The sequence below is a fragment of the Molothrus ater genome, chromosome Z (assembly GCF_012460135.2).
Source record: "Molothrus ater isolate BHLD 08-10-18 breed brown headed cowbird chromosome Z, BPBGC_Mater_1.1, whole genome shotgun sequence".
Lineage (NCBI taxonomy): Eukaryota > Metazoa > Chordata > Aves > Passeriformes > Icteridae > Molothrus > Molothrus ater.
In genome coordinates, this window is record NC_050511.2 from 17047780 (window position 1) to 17059930 (window position 12151).

General features: G+C 39.5%; 1 protein-coding gene across 1 annotated transcript in view; it reads right to left on the reverse strand.

Annotated features, from left to right (window-relative positions):
• Positions 1–1091: 1091 nt before the first annotated feature.
• LOC118699607 (chondroitin sulfate proteoglycan 4-like) overlaps positions 1092–12151 on the reverse strand; it is a 37134-nt gene continuing 26074 nt past the window's right edge. Inside the window, exons 8-10 of the mRNA XM_036403707.2 lie at positions 11895–12067; positions 7270–7453; positions 1092–6769 (exon numbers count right to left, since the gene is read on the reverse strand). Coding sequence (XP_036259600.2) covers positions 4719–6769; positions 7270–7453; positions 11895–12067 — 2408 coding nt within the window. The 3' untranslated portion in view covers positions 1092–4718. The remainder of the gene's footprint in view (positions 6770–7269; positions 7454–11894; positions 12068–12151) is intronic.

Here is a 12151-nt window from a genome sequence, read left to right on the forward strand (position 1 = left end):
ATCATGTAAAGCAAGCATTTCACCATGCAGAATCTCCCTACAAATAGATGTGAAAATATAGATTTCACCAGTTGCAATGAAAGAACATTTTGTTCTGGGACTGCATTTGGGATATGCAAGCTCTGGCAGGAATTACTTAGCTTGAAATGAGGGAAGATAAATTAATACAGTTTCCATTGAATATGCCAGGACAATTATTTTCAGCCTGTATAAAAATATTCACAGAATGTATTTCAACATAGCATCACAAGGACTGACTTGAAAAAAGTGGTGCAAAGCAGATTGGAGGCCACGTAAGTAGACTCTCTGCTGAATTTGGAATTGCAGAAGGTAGCAAAGGCTACTGCAGCAAAAGTTGTACCTGGCCCTCATCCATACATAAATAAAAGGGGAATGTAAAGGGTTTATGACCATTTCTGTCCTATTTTCTCTTCTTTCCAAACCAGTATTTTGTGAGTTGTAGGAGGGGGACACAACTCATTACTGTGGACAGATTTCTGTGCACAGGGCACTAATGCATGGTGTACAGGAAGCTGCTCCCCAGGGCCACCAGCATTTCTGATGTCTCAAGAGGAAGTTCCTTACCTCAGTTTACAAGAACAACTGCAAACCAGCTAAGTTCTGATTGAGAAAAATAATGGGGTTCAAGAGTACATTTGGAGCGAGGCTGGAGTGAGGGAGTACTTTCAATCAAGATGAAAATCAAAGAAGAAACAGCACTAATGTATTAACATTAATGTATTTAAGAACTTGATATTTTAAAATCAGATGCAGTTAAATAACAGAAAATCTTTCTGAAATAAACCCAGTGCAGTCCTGTTTGAGCAAGTTCAAACCAATGCATTTATTTTGATGTTACATTCCTGCCAGTGCTGGACATGGCCAGGTTAGGTGCACAGTGAGAAAGAAGTGCCTCCTTTTCCAGCCACACACACTGAGAGGCACTGGGCACAGCACAGCATCCACCCCAGCACATGTGCAATTTAAAAAATACATTAGAAAACTCAGAAGAACGCTGTTACTGGCAATGGGATTCTCTTCTGTCTCTGCACTTCAGAGGTCTTTAAAAAAAGCACAATTATAAGCATGGATTATAAACAAAAAGTTTATTGATTTAATATACGTTTTCAAGGCACTTTCATGTTGCAGTTTATAACTCCATTTGCTAAAAAGGGGAATCCTTCAGAAACCCCATCTCCAATAAAAAACCCACACAATTTCAAGGGCAAGGGAAACAACAAAAATATTCAACCCAGATTCTGACCATAAAATATGTGTGTTCCTAGAATCTCAAAAGAATCCATAACCACAAAATGGGGTAGGCTTTTTTTGCATTTTTTAGATTGACTGTGGTTTAGGAAACCCAGTATGAGATTCATGCCAGCTAGTTTTTATCATCTCAAACCTAGACTAGCTAAGCCAGAGCAGATTTATCTATATTACATATCTATGTATGAACAAGATAAACCATCCTCTGCCAAAGACTATTCTGCACTGTCCACAGGGAAAGTGTAACATAATCAGAGTTCTTAATTTTGGGGTTTTTTTACTAGGGATTCATACTTGGGATAAAGCTAAATTCTCATGTAATTATCAGTTACAATATCGTCTCTGCGTTTTGCATTAAACCAAGTAATCATTGATTAACAATAAACTTACATTCATACAAAGTTTTCATCAAAACATTCCATAATATGGCAGGCACTTTGGCACAGTTGTCTCACAGCAGCAAAAACTGAGGAAGAAAACTGAATGCTGGCACACTTCCCTGATTAATTAGGTGTTAAGGCTGATTTTAACTATAAAAACAAAAACAAAACTGAAAAAACCCTCAATGCTTTAAAAAATGAGCAAAATGCACAAGATATAATCCCATAATGGCTAATTTACTGGAAATGAACATCTCTTGTCAACCAAAACCATTTCGGAAAGAGAGCAAGATTTCAGCCCCTTATGCTAAAGCCAAAAGAGCCAGCACAAATTCTACCACCTTTTTTGATGTTCTTATATAGTGCTTTTCTCTCCTACCGTGCAAATGCTGGAACTCAAGAATGCCCATTGAATTGCAGAGTTATAACTGAATGGCAGTTTTTTTGACTATTATGTCACAGTGTCATTTTTTACACCACCAGCACTACATCAGCCTTATGTTCCATCTCCACCACACACTAAACACCACAAATTAAGGCACAGTGTCTTTACACTGATAAACTTATCAAAATCTCATAAAGTACATATTTAATTTCTGTATATTTGTTCACCCTGTCACAAGCTGACTGTGGATTTTGTCACCAGACTTCAGGACTTTTCAGCAGTGCACTATTTTGGTATCAAACTGTAGGTGCACTGTTTGGAAGGATCTGGAGCATGACGTGTGTTTTGCTCTTCACAGGAAGGTCCCAGAGCCAGAAAAATGCGAAGCAGGCTTCTTCATGTGTTACAAAAGTGCTGAGATTAAAATTCTTTACTCCTCTTTGGAGTGTGTCCTGGAGAAGGTGTAAAGGGATCAGGTTGCTGCTACTGTCTAGACGGTGTTGGAAGCAGGCTGCACCTGACAGCTGGGATCTGGAGGAGCTGGTGTCTGCTCAGTGTTGGTAGAAGGGGTCCCAGGAAATGCAAGAGACATAGAGCTGTACCTCCACAGAGGGTGCAGGGGTGTCCCTGTGGTGGCTGGCAACACCACCTCTGGCTGAGAGCTGCTCAGAAAAGTCCCAGAGACCTCCTCTGGGAAAGCAGAAAAGGTCCACCACACAGAGTCCACCATCTACAGTGAGATCCAGCTGTGACACCGAACACCCAGAGCCCTTCACACTGATCACATGCTTGAACTCCACACTGGCATCAGGGAAGATAGAGTAATGACAAATGTAAAAACTGTGTAACAAGGTTCTAATGCATTTAGTTTGAGCATATGAAGGGTTCATACCTTTAGTCTCTAGTACTCTAACTTGATCAACTGAAGACATGGCTTGTATACTTTCCACTGTCATGGACTACTCTTCTTGAAGTGGCCTCTAAAAATGCACCACAATCATCTCTGCCCAAGGCAGAGGCAGTAGAGATGAGGACTACCCCCACCGCTCATGTGTTCAGCTCCCAGAACACAGCAGTAAGCACAGTTTACATCTGGCCCACCTTGTGGGTGAAATTTCCCATAACTAGAATCTATAAATGACAGAAACACTTAATCATCAAAAATTTTAAACAGCATCCAAAACAAAGTAGTATGAGATTAATAGCACCAAGGATCTTGAGGTCAGCAAATCCATTCTATAAAAGTGAAAATGGCAGTACCTAAATAAAATTAGGCCTAAATAAAAATGATAGTCCAGTGTTTACTGAGTGGGTGCAGTGCTGAGACTGCTGAGAAGAGAGTTTTTACAAAGACACTGGATGGAACCCATATCAATTTAAAGGTGAAAAATAGATGAGAAGTTCATAAGAGATTGTTAGTAAGAGACTGGTTATTATCACACTGCCATTTCCTTGAAGACAGTTCATTCTTTGTAGTCAACAGGAATTATACTATTTGTTCTCAGTGGAAATAAAATTGGGTCTTAACTAGAGACTGCACATCACTACTGAGCTTGGATTTTCAAAAAGAGTGTAATATTCCCTTTGCACAGAAATTATTGCACACTTTATCACCAGAGCAAAGTTGGAGTACCTGGTACTTGGTAGCAGTGCATAAGGCATATTTGTTCAGTGTTCTGGAAGATGAGGGGTAAACTGTGAAACTTCCAAAGAGGATACATATTACCTTGCAGGATTGCTTCTGTCAGTAGCTTCAGGACCCATGACAGTATGCAGCCCAGGCCTTGATTCTACTGCCATCTGCTTGAGTACACAGATTCCAGAGAAAATTGTGTTTGCTTCACTGGAAGAATTTACCTGTTTCTCAGGAGCAGGAAATTTTATGCACATCCAGACATAATCTAAGCCTAAAGGTAATTAAGCAGACAGGCTGACTGACAGATACTCAATTTTTGCCATATGGAGTAGAGTTAAAGGATATATTTTAGCAGTTTTCAGACACTAAAGGCTAGAGTTCAGTACAAAATCAGGAAAAAATAAACCGAAACAAAACCCAACAACATCTCACAGTATTCCAGCAGAATCCTTATTCGCTGCTGTACTGTTGTTGCTGAATTGAATTCTGGATATCAAGTTTAGTGACCTGTCAAAATATGCAGTTTTGTTTCTTTACTACTGGCCTCTGAACAGCCTTCAGGTTAAAGTTGCATTATGGAAATTAGCATCATGGAAAAATTACTTATTGAGACAATTTGAAGTTCTTCAAAGAGAAGTAGTGATTCAGAAGGAATAAAAGACCTTTATAGCAAAATCAGTTAAAGAAAACCCCAACAATTCAATAAAAAATATATAATCCATGACAGAACATTCTATTTTACCCTTCATGGGAAATAAAAAATACTGCATACATGGGGTGCACTCAAAATCCATAAGGCCAAATTCCCCATTGAATTAAGTGAGAATTTTGCTGACATACCAACTGCAAATCTTCTGTCATGGCTACTGTAATCAGTAGGGGTTTTGTTATTATTATTTCACAGGTTCACAAGTATTTAGATTTTATCTAACACACAGTGTATCATTTAACCTATAATAAATGCGTGTAATAAAGAACAAATTATATGTCAACAATGTATATTCACTTTTCCATATGACATCAGTTAGCATGAGCAAAACTGGTGTAACTATACCCAGTACTGATTCTGCTTCAAAGTTGGGTTTGTTTTTCGACAATACTGGATCATTTCAGGATCAAGATTTAAAAAACTGTTTTTCAGATGCCTTTCTGTAGTTGGAGAAGCCACTGTAGGAAGCAGCTGCTCATGTTTTACTGCCACAAATGCAGAGGCTGTACTCCTCTCAGCCCCCTTCAGAAGAGGAGTCACTGTGACAGAGGGCACAGTCAAACTCCGTTCCAGACATCGATCTGCACTACTGAGGATTGCATCTGTTTGACTTTTGACTAAAGGTTTTTTCTTCTCTTTCTTCTGACACATTAACAAAATGCACACAGAAGTAACAGCAATCATGAGTAGGACAGACACCAGGACGAGGGGGATAATAATGTACCAAGGGCTGCTTTCACCTGCCTGCTCTCTGGGACTCCTGGCATTAACCTGGTTTGTCATCTTCAACTCCACAGATGCACTTGTTCCCATGGCCTGATTTAGCAAGGGACCTTCTTCATGTAGGTTTCCCCAGTGATTCTGCCCTGGCCACTTGGTTGGTTCAGTCTTCTGTGGTGCTATTGCAGGCTCTTCATTCTGTGAGGAGACTAGTGCCTCATCCTTTGAGGTAGAGTCAGCCTTGAAAGTGGTCATGCTGGTTAGAAAAAGCACTTCTGTTGTAAAACCCTGCACAAGTGGAGGACTGTGTGGCACAATGGAATACTGAAAACAGCCAACAGCAGGCTGTACAGCATCTGCCCTGAGTATAAATGTAAATGAGTCATTCAACAGATCGATGCCCGTCATGTTTGTGTCTATGTCTAGAAGCAAAACACCACTATCAATGTCAGCCTGGGTGAACGTCTGAATATCTTCAAACATTGCATCATTTACAAACCTTTTCTTAACAATCCTCCCATGAGAGGGGGGCACTATCACTTCAAATCTAGGATTGCTACTTGTCAAATTGGCTAGCTCAGAAGCATCCAGGTCACTGTTTCCAAATTTATAAGCTGCTTGATTTGAAACCTGCAGGTCAGACACAATTTGTACTAAAGGTTTCGCTGTGATGTTCAGCACTTGTCCTGTTATATTGCCTTCTGCAGTAAAAAGCATAAACTCCAGTACATCACTGGAAGCAGTAAGATTTGTCAGGTGGTAAGAGAGCCTCCCTGAGTACAAATCTGCCTGCTCAAATTTAGTAACCTGCTCATTTCCAATCATGAGGTGCCCGTATTTGAGTGGCTGAGTTATTTCATACATAATATTAGTGCTTTTTCCATTTGTGATGGCTGAAAGCTGAACGTCAGTAATAGTGACAGATGTCTGGCCCTGTGGCAGCACAACATTGGTAAGGTTGACGAGGACGAGAGCAATTGGTACAACTTCAAGACTGAACAGTTTGTATAAAGGGCGATGTTTACCATCAGTCACACTGAAATAAAACACCCCAGAAGATGCACTTCCATCCTGTACAAACCACACTTTACCACTGTCAACATCAGCTTGTGTGAAATTTTTTATAGAGACACTGAGATTGCTTATCATTGCTAAGTAACCATTATTGGGGTTGCTAACAATGGTGTATTTCAGCTCAGCTGGAGCATTATCTAAGTCTTCAACTTTCAGATTCTCTGCCCCCAGCATTGACACATCTCCCTGCAGGACTTTCAAGTGCAGTCTTTTAGTCTTCAGTTCTGGAGATTGGTCATTCACTGGGAAAACAGTGATATTAAACATCTCCTCTAAAACTTCACTATGGGGCTTTGTAGCAGGCTTGCTCTTCAGGTTCAACCAAACAGCAAAAGTGAAATTGTCATATAGAGATTCAGAATTATCATGTATGTACATAATTCCAAATTTGTCCAGTACATATTGGGAGAAGTTAGGCTTTTCTTTGGTAACGTTTCGTTCTCCAACAACAATCATGCCATGTTGGGGTAAAGACACAACCTGATACCAGACCTCATATGCGGAGCGCTGTACATCAGGTAGCTTAATCAATAGGTTTGAAGCATCTAGATTTGTTTTGTTGATTAATACTCTACCTCCTTCCTGGACTATGGCACCTGGCAGAAATGACAAGAGAATCTTAGAAACTGAACATTTTATAGTTGCACTATTTTAGAAACTACATATCAAACACTGATAACGCTCAAAAATTTTTTATCCTTTGTGGTATCCTTGATTTCCATGGTATCCTTGATTTCCATGTCATGGCAAAAATATATTATCACTACTTTTAAAATACAATCAGATATGAAAGACAAGATTTTTGATGATGCATACACTAAGATTAAAGAAATATGAGTATCTCAAAGCTTCTGATAGTGTTTTTCACCTACCATTATAGAAAACAAAATATCTTCTATAGCATCAAACCTACGTAGCTATCTCATTTCTAAGGGTGCAGTGAATGCAGCATTCCAAGCTACTACCCTACAGTACTCTCTGTCTCAGAAGTATTCTGGTCACTGCTTACTGAAGGGAAAGAAATTTTTGTTTTTTCTCCAATGGATCACTGACAGATCCAAAACAATTTTGAGCCAAAACAGTGAAGCATTTTTACCTGTATTTGCTAGAAGACGACTATTCTGATCATGCCTGTCAATTTCATATGAAATGAAAACATGGAACATCTGGATATCTAGAGCTGATGGTGGAGAGGATACAGTAAATGTAAAGAAATCTTCTGCACTCCAGTCAGCTGACTCAGCATGTAAGTGTTCATACATGATCACACCTTCATCGACCTGTTTCAGGTAAAAAGTAGACATATGTGTAAGAGCAAGGTGATTATAAGCAGAGGAGTGTTAAGGTCAGAAAAAGTATCTTGAGAACATTCTTCAAAGAGACCTTTGTACCTTAGTTCATGCATAGAGTATACAGAATCATAGAATTGTTTAGGTTGCAAAAGAGCTGTAAGATCAAACCCAACTGTTAATCCAGAACTGCAAACTCCACCAGTAAATCATGTCCCAAGTGCCACATCTACACGTCATTTAAAATATCCAGTTGGTGATTCAACTACTTCTCTGGGCAGTCTGGTTCAATACTCAGCTGTGTTTCACATGAAGAAAGGTGTCCTGATATTCCATTTAAACCTCCACTGGCACAGACTGTGGCCATGTCCTCTCATCCTACTAGTTGTTACTTGGGCAGATTGAGGCCAACCCCCACCTGGCCACAGCCTCCTTTCAGGCAGCTGTAGAGAGTGATAAGGTCACCCCTGAGCCTCCTTTTCTCCAGGATAAACACCCCCAGCTCCCTCAGCTGCTCCTCACAGCACTTGTGCCCCAGACCCTGCCCCAGCTCCATTGCCCTTCTCTGGACTCTCTCCAGCCCCTCAGTGCCTTTCCTGCAGTGAGGGCCCAGAGCTGGACCCAGCACTGGAGGTGTGGCCTCAGCAGGGCCCAGCACAGGGGGACAATCCCTGCCCTGGCCCTGCTGGCCACAGCATTGCTGATCCAGGCCAGGATGCCATTGGCCTTCTTGGCCACCTGGGCACAGCCTGGCTCATGTTCAGCTGCTGTCACCAGCACCCCCAGGTCCTTTCCAGCCACTCTCCCCCAGCCTGTGGCACTGCCTGGGGCTGTTGTGACCCAAGGGCAGAACCTGACACTTGGCCTTGTTGAACCTGACACCATCGGCCTCAGCCCATCAATCCAGCTTGTATGTACACTGAGATAATCCCGCATTTCTCTTAAGATGGACTCTGTGCTGCCAGATAAACACATGAAAATAAGTGAAATGTTACTGGGCATGAATGCTTAGTAAAAGCCTTACATGATGAGCAAAGAGATACATAACACTGAGAAACTGCCTTAAACTAGTAATGGTGATCATGTGCTCAGATGGACAGTATTTTTAGTAAATCAAAGTAACAATGTCTTGGGTTTTCTTTGCAAGGACACTAGCAGGGCTGAATTATTTGTCCTGAAAAAGCATATGAAAGGCTGAAGAAGGACTTTGATTCAGTTATTTCCTTCAAATGGCAAAAGACACTTGGTAAGAGACTAAGAAAATCTGAAGGAAGTGTAATGACCACTGATATTTACTCTCACTTACAAGCAAAAAGTTGATGGAACTACACAGGGGAACATTTCTACATCACAGCAAGACAGGGATTCCTAAAAGATGAGAAGGAATCTAGTTTGTCCTCTCCCTGACTGCACTGACCTTGCAGACCATCACACTCAAGGAATCTAATCAGTCCACTCAAGGAATCTAATCAGTCCACTCTAAGTAATCAAGCTTCAAAGTATTGCAAGATACTGCAGTACTTCTCCAGAGAAACAAATGCACATGTAACATAAAACCGTTTATCTCTTTAGACCCCAAAGCAAAAGGCAGTATTTTCAGATTTATTTCTCACCAGCTGGAACTATACCTGAATTTTATGATCAATACTATAATACACTAGAACTGTAATAGAATTCCTAATGATAGCAAGACTAGACTACTTATTCAATCTTATCCAGTAGATTCAGCATCTGGTCTGCTTGATAATTCATTCACTGCCCTGGAGAGATGACAGCTACACCCATTAAATCCTTGGCAAGTTCCCAGGCAACCACTGACCAGACCTCCACATTAGTTTGTAACTGCCTGAGAGATTCCTGTCTGAGATGGTGCTGGTTTTAAATTTACTATTTTAACACACTCCTCACACCCTGCAAACACCTTGAAGGGACTCATTAGTACACATTTCTATCATATATGCTTGAAAGATGTGAAAAAAGAAACCAAAACCCCCCTGGTGTTATCACAGATGAAGTTTAAAAGTATAGAATCTGAGGTGTAAATACAGAGAGACTGAATCCTGAAATTACTGCAACAGCCCCCACTGAGATCACTAGGCAAACTGGGCTTTCAAGGTCAGTTTTCTCAGCAGCCTCAAAACCATCCCAATTTTTCTCTAAAAAATTTAGACTGATGTGATAAAATCCTTTGTGCACATCTCCAGGTTTCTGCTTACCCTATACTGATTTAATTCTTAATGGCTATTATAGGACAAACAAAAAAAAAATAATAGCAAAAGGGTATGTTAGCTCAGGGTAACTTTCCAAAACCTCTTTAGGACTTCAAGCTGAGGACAGCAAATTTTTGTAACAAATACAGGCACAGTACACATCATTTAAATTCAGCAGTGTTTATTATCCATCTTAATTGGTTGGTTATTTTGGGGTTTTTTGACTGCAAATCCATTCTAATGTCTGTCTAAGAACTGAATGTAATTGGTGAGGATTTCTGTGTTTACCTCTGCAATGACTCTATATAATGAAGAAGCTGTGGCTTACTGTGAGATGAAAATACTTCTAAGATATCACAGAAAGTACTACAGAGAAAAACAAAAACCAAACATTATGTTGAAAAACTCCAGAGTTACTCCAGAGTGTATAATGTGCAAATAATTTTCTTATATTAGCTGAACAACATCTGTTCAAGAAAAATGTCTTGGAATGCAATAGTAATTTCTGTTTCTTTTCGCTGTTTTTTTCCCCTTTGGCAACAAAGCAATAAACCACAGCGAATACAGAAGAGTTCAGCACCCCAGCAAAAGGAGTAACTACTTTTCCAAAGTGAAATTTCAAGTTCCTCAACACAGAATTAAGTCAATGAATACCCGCAGACCTACACTAATGCAAAATGTTTTTCAATTCAAATCAGTTTTTCAAGCTTATTACCAAACAGAAACTAAATGCTTTAGTCTCCATTACATGGACAATGTACAATGTTTGTAACATAAATGCTATTTTCTTCACTCATATTTAACTTCCTGTGATTACAACACAATGAACTGAAAGTTTATTTAGGATCCCTTTTCTCTCTCTTACATACATCCCACCCTCTACCAGAATAAACAGCAATCTTGTTTGGATACTTGAATTCCCCCTGCAAGAAGTCATTTAACTCTAGTTTTTTGAAATTAAAATGGTCAATAGAAGTATCTCCAACAGACAAGAAAAGCATGCATATTATTTCAGCCCAAAACCTTTCACAGTTTACAAAGTTAAAATGAAAGTTAGCTATACATTACTAAGAACTAAAGCTACAGAGAATAAGTGACACGTTCTGACATGGTACTGTCCGATAAACACACATAATGGTCACATCCACAGGCAAAAGGAGTGACACTTCAAAACCTTAGCTGAAATATTTTCTGTCTAACACGCTTAATTTACTCAAAAAATCACATATTTTGGGATCAGAAGGGTAAAGTGTCATTATACAGTTCATTGCTTTCATAAAACAAGACAAAACTCAGCAACTTTTGAAACAAGACCAATGACATAACAGGATTACAACATGTTTTTCATGAAAACCATTCTGTGTTCATCTTGATTTATTAAGTCTAGGTGGAGACCCATTCTACAACCATCCTTGGTCAGGTTGTTTCAAAGCCTGATGACAACAAATAAAAATGTTGTCCTTTTACCAGGTTTTACTGACCAAGTTCAAATTCTGGCCAATAGATTTTCTTATTCCTTCATATACTCAATCAAATAGCATTTAAAATCTGTAAAAATACATTTTCCCATGAGCAAAGTCAGAAGACTGACCCTCTTTTATCTCACTCCCTTTAATTTTCTGAGAATAGTTTAATGCATGCTAAAGATATTTATATTCGAATTCTGCCCACAGACAAGTAGTTCCTTTTGCAGAAGAATTTTTCCATCAAGTTACATAAGCTGCCACGTTTTAGTCATTCAGTAAGAGAGTCTGTATCACAGTTAAGATACTTCACACATTTAGTACCACAGCCAATATAGTCAATAAAAGTCATCTTGGGGACAGCCATGAGGACTTTGTACAGCTGAAACAGATCTGATACTTGGACTTTTCATAGAGAAAAAGGCTGCTCCTTCTGCCAAAAACTAAAAGCTTCCAACCTCTGACTGCTGGTTAATGGCACCAGAACAGCTCTTCTTGACAAACAGTCTTACAAGCAAAACAGTGGGAATTGCCAAGACCCTGCTAGTATCCAAGCAGAAGGGAACAAAGGTTCCTCTTGTGTTCATTACTAGACGCCAGATATTTAATGACATAGCAAATCTTGGTGATTGTACTGATGGGTCACATATGCCTGGTTACTTAACAGATATAAGTGGATTACACAAAGAATTAGCAACTGAGATGCTCTCTGAAGTAACAATCTACCCCTAAACTAGCTGTTATAAAGTAAATGCTTACCATAGACTGTGTAAAACTGAAGATTTCCTGAGTGGCATCATCAGAATCTACTCTGATCAGCCTTCCAAGTTTTGGGGAAGTTACAATCACAAAAGTTATAGTTCTGTTTCCTGCACTGGTCACATCATTGGTTACAGCTTTCAGATCATGCTGTGAAATAGGTTTCCTGGAACCTAAAAAATGTGAAGTATAGGAAGAAGATTTACAACAGATTTTTTTTTCCAAAAGTCTAAGTTTTGCATGCACAACTCACACTC